The following is a 19,178-nucleotide window of genomic DNA, read 5'->3' on the forward strand; positions in this document are numbered from 1 at the left end:
ATCTTGACCCCTTTAGTCATCCCAACTCTCTGTCCTGCCGGAGTTGTTCCATTCCCATAGTTATCGGCTTCTGCCTGGATCCCTGTGCGCATGTGCGGAATTCATGGCAGGGACAGCGGAGTCGGGCGCAGGCGCACTAGGCAGAGTTGCCAGAGGTGCAGCAGATCCCTCGTCCTGAGGGGAGCTTCACTTTCCAGGGGACATCGAGTGGGTCCAGTGCAGGATCTGCCGGAGGTGCAGCGGATCGGTCGTCCTGAGGGGAGCTTCACTTTCCAGGGGACACTGAGTGGTTACAGTGCGGGATCTGAAGAGGCCATACAGAGGAGGGGAACCTACATATGCCTAGTACTTGCTGTACCATGTGAGTGCATTTCATATTGATTCATTTTCCTTTAATAAAAACTATAATACACTAGGTTGGATGTGCGCCGGGTTTTGTTTATCTTTTGCACAGTGTTCTCTTCCGCCACCCAGTGGAGTTGACTGGAGCAGCAGCCACCTAGCTTTAATAGACTATGTTTTGGAAGGAAGACACACAAGCTACGTTTGGACTGGTATTATTAGCGCACGGATGGTGAATATCACCTTGTGTGTATATGTTGTGTTTTAAACTGTAAGAGGAACTCTGAAAAAATGGGATGTAGGGGGAAGCGCTGGCAACTCTGATGTAAGAGGACTCTGGTGACAGAACCCCATTACATTAGAGTCTCTCTTTACACCAGAGTTTTATAAGTGTCCTCCTCAACCCCCCCTTAACTCGGGGTTCCTAGTTGTACTTCCCTTTTAAATCATTGTCCATTTCATGCATGCAGCCTGTAGGGCACTGTGGGCAGGTTCAGGCAGGCTGTAGGGCACTGCCATCTTGCTCTGGCTCAGGCAGGCTGTTGGTCCTTCCTCCTCCTCCTGCCTGTCTTCTTCAAACCACTAGAAACAGACGCCAAGCGATTGACATCACATGCACCCTCCCATACCTGTCATGCTACCTGAGTCAGGCTGAGCTCAGTTGTCTAACAGTTGGCCAGCTCTGGAACTACACATGTGCAGAGCTGGGGGCGATGCCAGAAAATTTAAAGGCGCTCTTCTCCTGTCTACAGACATTTAGGTTGGGTTCACATATCTGTGATGCAGAACACAGCATGTAATTACATTGAGTGTTTGTACAGCGTGATTTGGGCCATTCTTTTGTATGGATAAAATTGCACCAAATCCACACAAAAAAGGTGCAGGACCCTTTTTTTCCTGCACTGAAATCAGTTCCCATGGATGTTCACACCTATGCAATCTGATCCTGTCAATTTCACTGCATTTTGCAAATCTTTTGGGGTGTCATTTACTTAACATTGACACTCCCTGCAGTTTGCATGATCGCCGTGTAATTTCAAAATGGTGGGGGGAATGCACAGGATTTGCTGCGTTTCCCACACCGCATATATGTGAACCTATCCCTATAGACAGGAGAAAAGCACTTTTTTTTTTACAATCCGTCCTTCTGGGTTTAGCAACCCAGACTCACTGTCCCCATATTTCCTACTCTAACTGCCCATCTCCCTGTTCTGTCTGTCTCCATCTCCCTGCTCTGTTCCCATCTTCCTTTTTCTGTCCACATCTCACCATGTCTTCTGTTTTCTCTTCATCTCCTTTGCTCTGTCCCCATGTACTCTTCTCTGACTGCCCCATTTGTCTTTGTTCCATTTTCTGTCCCTATTATGTCCTCATGTTTTCATCTTTCCTGTGGGATCTGTAATGTATAGTCAGCGGGCTGTATAATCAGAACTATCTAAGAACTGTGCCCTAAATTTCACTGTGGGTGTGATATCCCTCCCCCTGGTATTGGCTCCTCTCCCCTCATGTCACACATGCCTCTAGCTCAGCAGTGAGTGTCTCCAGGCTGGAATGGTACCCCCCAGGTGGGAGGGAATTGCTTTTCATTGCGGGTGCTGGAGGGAGAGAAGTGGGTGGTAGAGTTGGATCAGGTGTTCGAAAAGAGAGTGGACACTGAGAGAGAGGAGGAAGAGGGCCAGGACTCTAGAAGAGCAGTTGAAAGTCACTATAGAGAGGCAGCGGCTGAAGTTCACAGAGCCTGGGGCTGTATTGGCCAACATCCTGCGCTATGCCTGAGCTGGTGCCAGCATCTTGATGGACCCCCAACTTTAGCGTCCCCCCTATTTGCCTAAGCTGCCTTATGCTGGTGCCGGCCCTGTATTTCTGCCACCACTCTCTCTCTCTCCTTCCCAATGCAAATTAATTTGCATCATCTATCATACCCAACCACCTCATTCATCCAACACTTCCAATTCCTCCTTCCCACTGCAGTACTATTTGCATTATAGGAAATGTAATTATGCACATTTTTTTTAAATTAACATCAGTGAAGAGGCAGATTCACAGTGGTTAGTAGAGGGGAGGGAGTGAGAGCTATATAGAAATGGCTGGGGCACAGAAGTGCATAGAACATACTTAATTTCAATAATAAATCTTAAATACTGCTAAGAAAGGAGAACTAAGATTTTAAAAAACCTGAACTATGTACAGTTTCTAATACCCATAGAGATCAATTATATTGCTCCTTAATTTAATGCCCCTGGCTGGAAGAAAGGAAAGGTTTCTTTAAAAAGACCCCGTTGCCAGACCAATCATTTCAACAACAAAACTTCCCATAAGATTATATGTGAATTTAAAGTATTTTTTAAATGTTATTTACCTGTAAAAGCATCCAAAAAGTACCTGTGTAGGCATCCAAAAAGTCCAGAGAATGCTGTCGGGTGCCAACATCTTGGATGTTATGTCAGCAGCCTCGACAGCATCTTTCAGGCGACAGTCAGTAATATTTTCCTTTGCACCTTCCCTAGCTGCTATATAAAAGGTTATGTCGCAGGGCGAAGGTAGGGCAAACAACCGTATAAGAGGAGACAGCTATAATGTGCTGGAGGGATGGAGTTGTGCATGGGAATTGACTCCTCCTGAAGTGTTCACATTTGCAGTATTTAAAATATTTGATTCCTATGAGCTTTTACCTGCAATTTGTTAAGTTGGTGAAATGGTTTCTTTAGGCAACGCAGAAAGTTATTCTTTTAATACATGTGATACAAAAACTCTCCTTCAGTTATATGTAATGCATGAGGACCAGAGTTATTACAAGTAGCACACTACATGTTTATATATATATATATATATATATATATATATATATATATATATATATATATGCATATGTACAGTATATACAATATATGCAGTTCTGCTGTAGGAAGGGTGTTTTTTTTTTTTTTTGACTAGCAAACAGACATATATTTTTCTTACCATCCAGCAGTTTTGTTTTGATGGTACATCTCCCATGTGTAACACAGAATTAAAATGTAGCAAGCCACTATTAATGGTAGAGGAAAGAAGAAGGTTGTAATAGTTAAATACAACGTATACCTGAAAAAAAAAAAAAAAAAAATTCACAAGCATTTTTAAATACAGTACATAATTTATTTATGTATTTTACTAAAATAACAGCCTACTGTAGCCTACAACCTGTATCTGTAGCTAGTGTTTGAAAGCAATACAGATTACTGAATTCCATTAATCTATGATATAATATTAAGTCATGTTCTTTATTTAGAAAAAGAACATGTTGGCATGCATTATGTTTATGCATCTGTTCAGGTTCTACTGGTCCAAACTTGTTGACCATTTGCTAACACATATCTTTAAAAATAAATTTGTTACACGTATGTTACATATAACACCTACATTAATTAACATATAAAAGCTAAAATAGGTTTTTTTTATTTCACTTAACTTCTCCATTATCTGCAAAAAAAAAAAAATGGAAAAGTTCAAACTTTAACTTTTTATTTTTCCATCTTCCACATTCCAACTTTACGCTATAATTAATCCTAGGGCTATACTGGCAAGTAACCTCACTAAAATCAATGTGCTACTAATATGATGATGAACAACATCAACAACTGTATATCTCTAAGCAGCAAAAAGATTTAATGAACAGTGTGATCCTAGGCTTAGAAAACATGTGTTCATGCATGTGGGTTATGTGTGAATAAAAGAGTAAGTCTAGGTTTTTATGGGATATTAACTACTTTCCTCCCGTAGGACTACCATGGATGACCTCAGGTTGAAGTAGTTATACTGGGATCATGATAGCATCATCCCGATATGTATTTTTCAGCCAGAGCTTGCCTTTCTGGTAGAAGTGATTTGCGTGGCTAAACAGCCATCCATTACTTCTGCAGGTGGCAGAATGGGGTCCCACCCCCCTCCTTTGGCCTTTCTCGGGCTCTACTGTCTGATCACAGAGCCTGGGAGCGCTGTGGCTGGTGGTGATGGCTGTATGGAACAGAGAGAGAAGAACTGATGAGGTTTTTCTTTCTCGCTGTGACCCTAGAAACTGGGAGAGACGAGTATGTCGTCACTTCCGAATAAGCCTCTTTTTTTTACCTGGCACGCCCTTTAATGCACGCGCTGAGGTTTAAACCCACACTCAAATCAAACATAGCTCGCTACAAAAAAAGCTGAAGCTTAAAGTGTTACTAAACCCACAACAGTAAAATCAGTCTGTAAATGCAGTAAAGCATGCTTGTTATACTCACTGTGGAACCTAAGGGGTTAATCCTCCACATTGTGTAAAAAGGTTGTTTGATCCTGTCTTCTCTGTTCCTACCCTTCCTCCTCTGTTCCCTAACCATCTCCTATAAGACAGAGCCTTTGGAGTCACTCTGCACATGCTCAGTTTGTTGTATATTGATAGAGAGTTGTTGTTTTTTTTTTTTTCTTGGGAGGGTGCATGCGATCAGCACAGGACCAATCAGCACTGTCCAGACAAAGGGTCAGGGATCCTGAAGCCTCACAGGACTGTCAGAGTAGAATGAAAACTCCTCCTAAAGGCTTTACCCAAACACTGATAGAAGTCACAAGACTGCTATATACTGCTGATGAGAAAAGGTATTTAGCAGTTTATATTTACTAAAATAATTGTATTTCCATGTTCTGAGTACTTTGGGAGACCAGATATAGTGAATGCAGGGTTCTGGGTTTAGTAACACTTTATTTGCTAAAAAAATATTATTTTACAGTGTTTGATAGTCAGAGACCTATGTCAGAATATAAGTAATTTCCCTTAAAATTTACTATGAGATATTATAATGTCAGTAAATGAAAATTGTATGGGCTTTCCTTTGCTATGTTTAGCTTTGATTTTGTTATTCTAGGCAGTGCAAAAGTGTAATGCTAAAATCTTTTTCTTTTTTTACTGAAAAAGGAAGGGTTAGACCTCCTATCAGGTTTTTATTGCTGTCTCTGTCCCTGCTAAGGATATTAACCCTCTTTATTTGTTCTGGTGACTTTTGTTCTGGAGACAACTGTGACCATTTGAACCCAGTTGTCACTGGGTCAGAAATCGAGGGGAAATCTCTCCGCTCCAGAGAGGATTTCCCAGTGGCAGAACAACCAGTGTCACAAAGGTTGCATTTGTAACCAGACCCCAGCAGTGTTTCTGAAAACACTGCTGAAAGGGCTGAAAGCTTCTCTCACAGTGCCTGCGCTAATAGTTCCCCCCTTTCTCCTCCCTTGCACTGATGGGAGAGGAGAGAGACAGCTGATCTGCTCCTCCTCCTCCTGTGTGTGTACCACAGAAAGTGTGAAGCCCAGCAGCTGAATGATCAAAGATGCAGACAGCCGTTGGCTGATCCTCTATCATGAGTGAGTGATCTCATCCTCCATCCCCTGTCTGTGAGTGAAGTGCCCCCCCTACCCTTCTCCACCCTGCCTCCTGCCTTAGTAAACTAAGGTAAAGGGGACTCAGATGTAAGGGGTGCTCAGCGGGTTCTGATGTAAGGGGGGCTTCAGTGAGCAGAGACCCCCTTACATCAGAGTTCCCCTTAACCACTTCAATACAGGGCACTTTCATCCCCTTCCCCCTTCCTGCCCAGGCCAATTTTCAGCTTTCAGCGCTGTCAAAATTTGACAATTGCGCGGTCATGCAACACTGTAACCATACAACATTTTTATTGTTTTTTTTTTTTTTCACAAAAATAGAGCTCTCTTTTTGTAGTATTTGATCACCACTGGGTTTTTTATTTGTTACTAAATGAAGGAAAAAAACTAAAGAAAAAAAATTATTTGAAGTTTCTGTAAAATTTTTAAGGAAATAATAATATCTCTTCTTCACTGATGGCAACAGATGAAATAGCACTGCTAGGCAATGAGGAAGAGGCACTGATGGCCACTGATGAGGTTGCACTGATAGGCGATACTGATAGGCACTCCTAGGTGGCACTGATGGGCACTGTTGTGACACTGATAGGTGGCAATAATGAGCACTGATAGGCTGCACTGATGAGCACAGATTGGCTGCACTGAGGGGCACTGATGCAGCTGCAGTGATAATCAGGACATTGATGATCAGTTCCCAGATTATGAGTGTAAATAGTGTACTAACAGTATTGCTAGTTAATGGCTCTCCTTTCCCCACACAGACACAGCATGGGAGGAAAGGATTGCTGATAACCGACAAGTCTATTTACATATCATCAGCTGTGATTAGACACAGCTGATCACATGGCAACGAGCCATTGTGATTGGCCCTTTACTGTGATCTGTGATTGGAAACAGCGGTCACAGAGTGCCCTGGATGCACACCCTAGGGGGCATGCGGGAGGTTGGGTTTTGGGAGGATATTCATGGACTCCCTGCCAGAACTCAAAGCCTACGCTGTAGCCATACTTTGGCTATAGTGCAGGAGGAAGATGTTAAATCAAGGTTCCCAGAGCACCCCCTACATCAGAGTTCTCCTTCTCATTCCAGAGTCTACAGAGATCCATGCAGTGTCCTCTTTCAGTGTAATTCTGCGGACTCCTGATGTAAGGGGGGCTTTGTGAACTCTGATGTAGGGGATAACTCTGCAGACTCTGATGTTAGGGGGGAGCTCTGGGAACCCTGATTAAAGGGGAATGCTGGGAACTCTGATGTAACTGAGGGCTCTGGTTACCAGAGTCTGTAGCATTTCCCCTTACATAAGAGTTCCTTCTGCACATCAGAGTTCTCAATTTCCCCCTAAATTAGAGCCCCCAGAGTTCTTTCTTACATCAGAGTGTGCAGATTCCCCCCTTATAGTTTTAGGGAAATCTGCAAGTTCAGATGTAAAGGGGAACTCTACATGTTCAGATGTAAAGGAGAACTCTGTGGATTTAGATGTAAAGGGGGAACTCTGTGGACTCTGATGTAAGGAGAGACTCTTGTGATTAAATCCATATGATTAAAAATGTTATTTAATAACAAAATATATGTATAGTATATACTACTACTACAAAAAAAAATTGCCTTGCATCACTAAAGTGTTCTGGTTTGGCTTGAAGAAAAGGTAGCAAACCCTACCCAAGACAGCAGGAAGAGGGCCCGCTGCAGAACATGTGAAAGGGTCCCGCTGCAGGACTGTGGGAGTGAAGGGCCCCGATTTCAGAGGAAGAGGGGGCCAGGGGGACCCTTCATGGTTTCTTGCACCGGGGCCCTGAAGGTTCTAGTTATGCCTCTAGGATTTCCCTTACTTTGAGAGATGTTCTCCCACTTACTGATATGTCTTTCTCCAGACAGGAAGTGAAAGAAAATATCCCTGGACTGGGAGCAAAACAAATAAAATGTTCTGCTTTAGATATACTTTAAGGCTCAGACACACTATAAGAAAATCGGGCAAGATTTTTCGTCCAAATAACTTTCATATGATTTTGTTATAGTGTGTATACAACTTTCTACAGCCGATTCCGACCCTCTGAATGAAAATTTATGAAGAGAGAAGCTCCAAAATGTTTCTCCTATGGGAACAGAACAAACGATTTTCACTTAAAGAGTACCGTTTTCTGATGATTTTCGTATGAGAAAAATCAGAAACGAAAGACAACAATAAAAAAAAACAACAACAAAAAAAGCCTTTAGTGTCGGTTCACACTATGGCGATCCGACTTCGGGGGCGACCTGTGAAGTCACGTGCACCGCGACTTCGGCACGACTTGCACGGACTTCACATAATGGAAGTCAATGCAAGTCGCTCCGATGTCGCCCCGAAGTAGTACAGGAACTATTTTCTAACTCGGAGCGTCTTGAATCGCTCCTATTGGAACGGTTCCCATAGCACAGAATGGACCGCGACTTGTCAGGCTGACCAGTCGCCTGACAAGTCGCGGTAGTGTGAACTGGGACTTATTGTATTAGAACTTTCGTACAAATTTTCTTTCATCAGTTCCGATTTGCTGTGAAACAATGAGGAAAATCGGACTATCATTCCCCCGATTTTCTTTAACTTTAATTTTAATTTAGTTCTGGTATAATTATTTATAATACAGACATTTCTGGTAAATACGTTTCTATAATTTACATTAACTTGGAATTTTTCAAAATGCAAAATTCCTATTAAAAATTCATAAGAAAATGTCAGCTTGTGCATTAGGTACTGCACAATAATTAATCATAGTTGCTATACAGTTTGTGCTAGGCTATTTTTATTTAGACTCAGTCAAAAATGTTATATTTTAATATGATAAATACTGTACTAAGTATAAATTGTACATTTGCTGAGAAAGTAATGTTAGACCCTATTAACAGTTTACATAGCTTTTGTTATTCCATTAAAACGAGAGTCAAAAGTAATTTACATTTTATAATACTCACCAGAGAACATCATTAGGTGTTGTTAGATCAAATGCACAACTTTCTAATCCATCCTTGAACTGGATGACCTTTGAATAGACCCAGACAGGGAACACAACAACGAAAGATGCTGCCCATAGAAGGATATTTACACGTATAGTCTTTGATATTGTCCTCAAGCTTGTTAGACGAAATGGCTGTACAAGAGCCATGTACCTGTAACAGTAAACAATGTAATTAGTAATATAATTCAGTGATAATGGAAATACTCTTTCAAGCAAGTGTCTCTCAAAATGCAGGTATTTTTGATCTACAATTATATTTATATTGGGTACAATATGTTTTAAGCACTGTACCACATGTCAAAGCTACAGTGTGAGCAAAAATGATCAAGCAATATTTAGATAATTACTCTTCAGTTATCATTTTGCTTTCAATAATGCCAGAGAGTGCTCCTGGCTCCCATAGAGCTTTTCAACATTTCCAGTAGCCTAAGGGCTCTTTCACACGGGCGTTCCTTTTTTTTTGCCCGATCAGGTCCTTTTTTTTTTTTTTTGTAACGGACACGGATGACACTTGTGTCATCCGGTCCGTATGTCCGTTTTTCATCCCATCCGTTTGCGGATGAAAAACTGACATAATGCATGTCTATGTAAATACGGATGTCTGCGGATGACACCACTGACATCCGTTTTAGCTTCAGTTCCGTTTTTTGAAAGGAAAAAAAATAGGGTTCTCCCCCGTTCAAAAAAACTGAACTGAACTGACAAAAAACGGATGTCAGAGGATGATCATCCGATGACATCCGTATTTACATAGAGATACATTATGTCCGTTTTTCATCCGCAAACGGATGGGATGAAAAACGGACATACGGAACGCCCGTGTGAAAGAGCCATAACTGTTAGAAAGATCCTCATAGTACCATAGAAGAACCAACCATTCAGAGCAAAAAAGGTGACTGTCATTCCAAGGCTGACAGGGTTTTCATTTCTTCTGCTGATGCAGAACTCAGGGTAATGACAGATAATGTAGGCACCAATTAATTTAATACAAAGTTTAGGGAAGACCTTGATAAGTGTTTGGTTTTATTGAATCAAGTGGTACTGTGGGGGAGATTTCCTAAAACTAGTGCAATCATAATCTGGTGCAGCTGTGCATGGTAGCCAATCAGCTTCTAACTTCAGCTTTGACAAAAAAAACCTGGAAACTGATTGGTTTCTATGCAGAGCTGCTCCAGATTTTGCACTCACCAGTGTTAGTAAATCAACCCCTGTACTTTAGGAAAAAATGCCAATTTACCAAAATGATGTCTTTCTTCAAATTTAATAAAGTGTATCTAAACCCCAAAATGGTTTGGCTAGCTCTCAAAATTTAGTAAAGACATGGGATGAAAACTTGAACAAAATGCTGGGACCCTTTTTTGGTGATAGTGTGATATGTGCAAGAAGAGCACAAGGAGGAAGGGATACTCCCTTAGGCAGAGAGAAATATTCACACATGAAAGGTGCACCATGATAGATGAAAATGTAATATAATAGTGCAAAGGTATGTAGCACTCCCCAGCGTTGCTAGAGGGCTAGAGTTATTTTTTTTTTTTTTTATTGTACAGAGTAGGTAAATTGTTCAGGCTTGGCCGGCAACCAAGCCTGTGTGGTTTATTCTGGGTTGGGTGAGTGACTCAGGGAGGCTAGTATGACTCACAGGCAGCATCTCTAAGACCTCCCTCTACTTCTTGAAACATGCTGAACGTTCAAGTAGGATGGGAGTGGAGGGGAGTAGGAGCTTCCTGGAGTATTCATGAGGGCCCTGACCTATCCCCAACAGATGGGTTGGCAAGGGGCAGCTCCTCTCAGATACTCAGGGTCAGCCCAGCTGGGACAGTGGAGTTCAGGTGGAAGCTGGAGAGGGAGTGTCAGACTCTCGGGGGCCTTTGAGAGTAACCCCCTAGTCTGGGAGGTGAACTCAGTCCTAGGCTTGGGTGCGGAAGGGACACCTCTTCAAGACACACAGGGGGATTCTGATCAGGAGGCATGGGAGCAAGGAGAGGACAGTCAGGATGACACTGCTGGGCAAATATCCAGGGAGGAAGACAGCCATGAGGGCTGGCGAGTGTCACACAGTCAGGAGGACTGAGAGGCATGTCTGAGAGGACTGAAAGAGAGCAGTCTGGGATGGATGCAGAGTCAGTCAGGAGGACTATGGTGAAATGGGAAGGAGAAAGGGGCAGCTGAAGTCAGGTGGGCTGGCAGTGCATGAAGAGGTTGTCCTATGATCAGTAGCCACAGGAATAGGACAGCTAAGCACTAAGACCTATTTTCTACCACGCTGCCTTCAAAGGACAATTGTTGTGGATCTGACTGAGTCTGTGTTGGATCATCTTTTCAGTGCTATCTGGTCCTGGGTGTTGTAGTTCCACAAGCAAGAGTTGTGCTGGAGGAGAAGGAGTAGATCTGCAAGCAAGTTTGTGCAGAAGGCAGAGGAGTGAATGTACTGGATGTACTGTATATAGGTATAGTTGAAGTTCAATTCCCCTAATAAAATATAAAAACAAAGCTGCAAGGACTGTTTTCTGACTAAAGTGTGCTTGGAAGATTTGTGTGCCTGACTGTGCAGGGTGGTAGATAACCATATTCACTAGCGGCTCTTATTGGGGTAGCGCTATGTTTCGGGGCTCTTCCGGGATATCTGGCCACGGGTAACCTCCTAGCAACCAAAGTTTTCTCATTGAGCCAGGGAACTGTGCCTTGTTCCAAAGGGCACCAGAGGGGTTTAACCAGGGAAGGACTTATGTGCTCTGCCTGTTTGTGACTGTTGCACTAAAAACCAAGTGCCGTTGTCCATAGCAGCCAGCGGAAGCTGCCTTTTCGAGTTACTGCCACCCTGCATACCCAGCTGCCATAACCATGGCTGGGAGGAGTACTTTCAATATTAACCAGATATTCAGTAACTTTACCATGTGCTGTCCCGTGGTAACCACAAATATGTCCAGCGATCTGCAAATGCTGGACCAAGTGACTTTATACTTCAAACTCCTGCTACCTACAGTAAAGTGTGTCTGGATATATCTACTGTTACCCATGGTGATTATGTTAAGCCAGTGGGTGCCTGTGGGAGGGACTGTCTTAATCCTGCTTATTACATTGAGAAATATTCCATAGACTTTATTGTTACTCAGGCAACCACCGTACAACGGCTGCCTCCTGCTCCCAATTGCTCAGTCACAGTCGGTTCTGAGCGACATGTTCGAGCAAGTTATGCAAGTATCAGTGTGTCTGCAAACTCAAGTACAGCTAACAAGGGGTTACAGCAGAACACGCGGGAAAAGGCCTGCTTATCAGAGCTGCAGGCACCAGCCAGTCTGGAAACTTGGGGGTGGAGCCACGCCCGAAAAAAACCCAATGTTCCCTGCTAGCAGTGAGAGAGAGGCGCAAGATGGCAGAGTGTGCTCATGTGTATCCAGGGCTGACCTGGTTGCCTGATCTTCAGGAGTGGACACTGGTGGACACCAGTGTCCGTTTGGACCATCACGGGGGATTCGCCCTCAGGATGATTGAGATGACGGAGCAACTATGCCTGCTGTATATACCAAAAACTATGTAGAGTCCTATGCCTGCTGTGTTTTGAATGCCGTATACCGACCACGGTATTCAGTGCCTGGACAATGTGACAAGTCATTTACCTGGCTAGTATCCAGCAAACAGGAGCCACAGTAATACCGAGTGGACCTTGGAGATCTGCTGTGGCCTGAAAGTTGGAGATTAAGGACCTGGTAACTGTATTTACTGCCTAGCAGGAACCAGATAATGTCCCTTAAGTGTTGGCTGCGCATATGTGCTCTGATGACCCCACCTGGAAGGAGCCAGTGCAGGTGGGAGATGTGCCCTCAGGTGAGCCAAAAGCAGAGGCCATAGATTGGGGTTCCCACAGACTGCAAGCAGAATTCAGGCCCCTGAATGCGTACGTCCTTCCAGAAAAACGGAGACAAAGAGAACTGCCCAGGATTTTCAGGTTACAGAGGAAAGTTCTGTGAAAAACAGATCTGAAGTGGGGTCTGGACTACCCTTATGCCCCTCCCGTCATCATGGACATCATTGAGGACTCCCTGGGAGAGTGGGAGGATGACCTGGTGTGGGAGTATGTGCATATCCCTAAGCCCCAGGGGTTACCAAATTGTGAGAAGACTTTGGCCCGGTTTCAGGACATTTTGGAAGAATATTAGCTGGGGAGAGCAATCCACAAATACACAGTGGTGGTCATGAAGGCAGGACAGCCTGCTGGGAGCCACTCTGTCTCCATCAAAAAGCTGACAGCAGTGTGAGGAGACTGCCAGATCCAAATCTCTATGCCTGAAGGACTGTTGAAGTGTGCAGCTTACAAGTGGAGATTGTCACATAAACAGCTGGGGGATTGCTGCCTGTGTTGCTTTTCTGTTCACTTTGTGGACTAGGCTGGCCTGCCACCCTGACCCATGAAGGACGGACTGTCCCTTCTGATAAACTTGGGTGAAGCCTAGAGTCAGACACTTATCCTTTACAAGGAGTCTGATGACAAAGGAGGTGCTCCTCCTAAGTCCTAACAGGGACTCAAAAACGTTGTGTTGTTTCTGCCAGCAGGTTTCATAACCCCCTGCTGCCAGAATGAAAAGAAAAAAATGTGTGCTTACTTGTTTATATTTTTGTCAGTTAGATCATAACTAGGGTTGAGCGGACACCTAGATGTCCGTGTTCGACGGGTTCGGCCGAACTTTAAAAAAAAGTCCGGGTCCGTGTCCCGGACTTTTACCGAACTTTTCCCGGACACCGAACCCCATTGAAGTCAATGGGGACCCGAACTTTAAGGCACTAAAATGGCTCTAAAACACCAAAGGAAAGGGCTAGAGTGCTGCAAATGGCAGCAAAACGTAATTAAGAGCATGGCAAGTGCTCTGCAAACAAATGTGGATAGGGAAATAACTTAAAACAACAAAAAAAAACTGAAAAATAAAACAATGTTCTTCTTCATCTCTGAAGGACGAGGCCCATATGGAGTAGGAGGGAGGTTGAGGTGGTGGTGGATGTGGCGGTGACATAGGCGTGCGCACAGGGTGTGCTGGGTGTGCCTGGGCACACCCTAATCACCTAGGGCACATAGCATTGCCAGTGAGGAGATGGGAAAGATCTCCCTGGGACCTGCTCTGCTCTATTTCTCCTTGCCTACAGGTACATGGCCCCGATACATTACTCTCCCTGCTGGCAAACACATGCATGTGTATTTCAACTTTGGGGTGCACACCTTAATGCAATAGGCTGCGCACACCTATGGGCGGTGTAGGTGGAAGCGGCGGTGGAGGAGGACCAGGGCCGGATTAACAGCATCATGGGCTTGGTGCTGAGGATTTTGAAGGGCCTTAAGGGCCGTGCCTTGCCATGCACCCAGAGGAGGAAGGGTGCAGCCATGCATGCCTAATTCAACATGGGATGCTGTCTCTGAAGCCCATAAACACATCCATGCATCGCCAACTGTCCCTCCTTGTCCGGCCTTCACGCTGTGTGGGGAGGTTCTGAGGGTGCTGCCTGGGGAAGCGAGCATAGAAGCCAGACTTCTGTGTTTACAAGTGACAGAAGAGCGGTAACAGTGAATATGGCCAACCCGGGGCCTATATAAAAGGTAGGGGCCTGGAGCTGCAGCTCCAATAGCCCCTACATTAATCTGGCCCTGAGGAGGAGGACGAGGTAGCCAACACTGCTTCTTTTCAAAAATTTTAAATGAGGGTACACCCCAAAAGAGTGAGAAAGAGCAAAAATGGAACAATGGGTGGGTAAGGTCGGTATCCATTGCTATTCTGCATAAGGTACGGAAAAGTCCCGTGGGATCCATGCCTGGTTCATTTTAATGAACGTGAGCTTGTCCACATTGTCTCTGGACAGGCGGCTGCGCTTGTCTGTTATAACGCCCCCAGCCGTGCTAAATACCCGTTCAGATAATACACTGGCTGCAGGGCACGCCAGCACCTCCAAGGCGTAAAGGGCAAGCTCAGGCCATGTGCCCAATTTGGAGACCCAGAAGTTGAAGGGGGCAGACCCGTCATTCACTACATGTAGGCGTGTGCACACATACTGCTCCACCATGTTGGTAAAATGCTGCCTCCTGCTAAGACGTTCCATCTGAGCTGCTGGTGCTGCTGTTTGTTGTGGCGTGCTGACAAAGCTTTTCCACATTTCGGCCATGCTAACCCTGCCTTCTGAGGTGCTGGCGGTGCCCTGGTTGCGTTGGCGACCTCCTCCTCCTCCTCCTCTGCCTTGTGCTTCCACTGTGGCCCCGCTGTCAGATGGGAATGCCAGCAGCATGGCGTCTACCAGCGTGCGCTTGTACTCGCGCATCTTGCGATCGCGCTCCAGTGAGTGAATTAAGGACGGTACGTTGTCCTTGTAACGGGGATCCAGCAGCGTGGCCACCCAGTAATCAGCACAAGTTAGAATGTGGGCAACTCGGCGGTCGTTGTGGAGACACTGCAGCATGTAATCGCTCATGTGTGCCAGGCTGCCCAGAGGCAACGAAAGGCTGTCCTCTGTGGGAGGTGTATCGTCCGTGTCCTCTGTATCCCCCCAGCCACGCACCAGTGATGGCCATGAGCTGGCCTGGGTGCCACCCTGCTGTGAACATGGTTCCATCTCCTCCTCCAGCTCCTCCTCCTCCTCATCCTCCTCATCCTCCAGAACTGTGCCCCTGCTGGACAATTGCGTCCCTGGCGTTTGCGTGTGCAGGAACCCACCCTCGGAGCCCCTTGCGAATGACTGCCCTGAAAGCCTTGGAAATGTTACCTCTTCATCCTCCTCCTCCTCCTCCTCATCCTGTGCCACATCCTCTTCCATCATCGCCCGAATTGTTTTTTCAAGGAGGCATAGAAGTGGGATAGTTAAGCTGAGAACGGCGTCATTGCCACTGGCCATGTTGGTGGAGTACTCAAAACAGCGCAACAAGGCACACAGGTCTCGCATGGAGGCCCAGTTATTGGTGGTGAAGTGGTGCTGTTCCGCAGAGCGACTCACGCGTGCGTGCTGCAGCTGAAACTCCACTATGGCCTGCTGCTGCTCGCACAGTCTTTCCAGCATGTGCAAGGTGGAGTTCCACCTTGTGGGCACGTCACATATGAGGCGGTGAGCGGGAAGGCCGAAGTTACGCTGCAGCGCTGCCAGGCGAGCAGCAGCAGGGTGAGAACGCCGAAAGTGCGCACAAACGGCCCGCACTTTCTGCAGCAGCTCTGACATATCAGGGTAGTTTTTAAGGAACCTCTGCACCACCAAATTCAGCACATGCGCCAGGCAAGGGATGTGCGTCAAACCGGCTAGGCCCAGAGCTGCTATGAGATTTCGCCCGTTATCGCACACCACCAGGCCGGGCTTGAGGCTCGCTGGCAGCAACCACTCATTTGTCTGCTGTTCCATGCTCCTCCACAACTCCTGCGCGGTGTGTGGTTTGTCCCCCAAACAGGCAAGTTGTAAAACTGCCTGCTGTCGTTTACCCCTGGCCGTGCTGAAGTTGGTGGTGAAGGTGTTACGCTGTCCGGATGAGGAGGCGGTAGAGGATGAGGAAGCGGAGTAGGAGGAGTTAGGAACAGGAGGCAAACTGAAGCGCCCTGCAATCCTCGGTGGTGGAAGGACATGCGCCAAATTGCTATCCGCCTCAGGCCCATCCGCCACTGCATTTACCCAGTGTGCCGTTAGGGAGATATAACGCCCCTGACCGTGCTTACTGGTCCACGTATCCGTAGTTAGGTGGACCTTGGCACAGATGGCGTTGCGCAGTGAACACCTGATATTTTCCCCCACTTGGTTGTGCAGGGAAGGGATGGCTTGCCTGGAAAAGTAGTGGCGGCTGGGCACGACGTACTGTGGGACAGCCACCGACATAAGGTTTTTAAAACTGTGCGTCTCCACCAGACGGAATGACAGCATTTCAAAGGCCAATAATTTTGAAATGCTGGCATTCAGGGCCAGGGATCGCGGGTGGGTAGGGGGGTACTTCCTCTTCCTCTCAAGTGTTTGGGAGATGGAAAGCTGAACGCTTCCACGGGACATTGTGGAGATGGTTGTTGGTGACCCAGGTGGTGGTGTTGCTGACAGATCGTCTGTTTGCGGGGTGGCAGGTGCCGGTATCACTACAGATGTGGCTGGAGCGGCCGAGACTGCAGCAGAAGAGGAAGCAGGATGAGCCAGAGACGTTTCTTGGTTTTGAAGGTGTGTACTCCACTGCAGCTCGTGCTTTGCACTTAGATGCCTGATCATGCAGGTTGTGCTCAGGTTGAGAAGGTTTATGCCTCGCTTCAAGCTCTGATTGCACAGGGTGCAAACCACTCGTGTCCTGTCATCAGCACATTTTCTAAAGAACTTCCACGCTAGAGAACTCCTTTGAGCTGACTTTGGTGCGCTCGTTCCCTTGCTGCGTTGGGCAGTAGCGGGCGTAGTGTCTAGGGCACGGCCGCTCCGCTTCTGCACCCTGCTCCCTCTTCTGCTGTGCTGGTGGCTCTGTGCGACCACCGCCTCTTCCTCCAAACTACTCAGGTCACCTGCATGACGTTCATTCCATGTGGGGTCGAGGACCTCATCGTCCTCCACATCATCTTCCACCCAGTCTTCACCCCTGCCCTCCTTGTCGGTCTCCACAATGCTGAACGCCGCAGCAGTTGGCACCTGCGTTTCGTCATCATCGGAGACGTGCTGCGATGATCCTTGCATGTACTCATCTTGAGAAATAAGTGGTTGGGCATCGCTGCACTCAATCTCTTCCACTTCTGGGGCAGGGCTAGGTGGATGGCCCTGGGAAACCCTGCTGACAGAGTCCTCAAAAAGAATAAGAGACTGCTGTATGGCTTGGGGCTCAGACTGCTGGCCTGATTTGCAAGGGGGTGAGGTGAAAGACGGTTGGACATTGGCTGCAGGTGCCAACTCTGACCTTTCTGCAGTAGACTGGGTGGGAGACAATGTGAAGGAACTGGAGGCACTGTCAGCAGCAAACCAATCTACTATCGCCTCAACTTGTTCTGGCCTCATCACTTCTAGGGGCGTTTGATGCCCTACCAAATACTGATGCAGGTTCTGTCGCCTACTCACACTTGAGGAAGGTGTTTCACTTGTGCGTGTAGCTGGCACAGATCGACCACGTCCTCTCCTTGCAACAGGAGCTCTACCAGCAGCACCACGACCCAGGCCACGGCCCTTATTTGACGGTCTCCTCATATTTCTGTAATTTAAGATCTTGCCCTAGAAAGGTTTTTATTGAATAGCGGAATAGGAAATATGATCCAAAAAAGTGTATGTATCTCGCACGTACAAAACCACACTAGGCCCCAATTACTATTGTTTCTACCCCTAAAAGGATGGATGAGGAGTAGGAGGAGTATGGAACAGACAGCACCCTCAAATCTTCAGAAGTATGAGATGAACTCCAAAAACTTGGAAAGGTGGATCTCACACGTACCGACACAGACTATCCCGCAATTCAATTGATCCTCAAAGGTTTTTATTGAATAGCGGAATAGGAAATATGATCAAAAAAAGTGTATGTATCTCGCACGTACACAACCACACTAGGCCCCAATTACTATTGTTTGTACCCCTAAAAGGATGGATGAGGAGTAGGAGGAGGAGTATGGAACAGGCAGCACCCTCAAATCTTCAGAAGTATGAGATGAACCCCAAAAACTTGGAAAGGTGGATCTCACACGTACCGACACAGACTATCCCGCAATTCAATTGATCCTCAAAGGTTTTTATTGAATAGCGGAATAGGAAATATGATCAAAAAAAGTGTATGTATCTCGCACGTACACAACCACACTAGGCCCCAATTACTATTGTTTGTACCCCTAAAAGGATGGTTGAGCAGTAGGAGCAGGAGTATGGAACAGGCAGCACCCTCAAATCTTCAGAAGTATGAGATGAACCCCAACAACTTGGAAAGGTGGATCTCACACGTACCGACACAGGCTATCTCGCAATTGAATTGATCCCCAAAGGTTTTAATTGAATAGCGGAATAGAAAATATGATCAAAAAGAAAGTGTATGTATCTCGCACGTACACCACCACACTAGGCCCCAACTACTATTGTTTGTACCCCTAAAAGGATGGTTGAGCAGTAGGAGGAGGAGTATGGAACAGGCAGCACCCTCAAATCTTCAGAAGTATGAGATGAACCCCAAAAACTTGGAAAGGTGGATCTCTCTCACACGTACCAACACAGACTATCCCCCAATTTAACTGATCCCCAAAGGTTTTTGATTAAATAGCGGAATAGAAAATATGATCCAAAAAAAGTGTATGTATATCACACGTACACAACCACACTAGGCCCCAATTACTATTGTTTGTACCCCTAAAAGGCTAGATGAGGAGTAGGGGGGGTATGGAACAGGCAGCACCCTCAAACCTTCAGAAGTATGAGATGAACCCCAACAACTTGGAAAGGTGGATCTCTCTCACACGTACCAACACAGACTATCCCCCAATTTAACTGATCCCCAAAGGTTTTTGATTAAATAGCGGAATAGAAAAT

At 45.9% G+C, this 19,178-nt stretch overlaps 1 protein-coding gene across 1 annotated transcript in view; it reads right to left on the reverse strand.

Moving 5' to 3' along the window:
- Positions 1 to 19,178, reverse strand: part of MCHR2 (melanin concentrating hormone receptor 2) — a 324,899-nt gene that overhangs the window by 23,414 nt on the left and 282,307 nt on the right. The window contains exon 5 of the mRNA XM_082248916.1: positions 3,301 to 3,420. Coding sequence (XP_082105042.1) covers positions 3,301 to 3,420 — 120 coding nt within the window. The remainder of the gene's footprint in view (positions 1 to 3,300; positions 3,421 to 19,178) is intronic.

Source organism: Pelophylax lessonae (assembly GCF_965119305.1).
Source record: "Pelophylax lessonae genome assembly, chromosome: 3".
NCBI classification, from domain to species: Eukaryota; Metazoa; Chordata; class Amphibia; order Anura; family Ranidae; genus Pelophylax; species Pelophylax lessonae.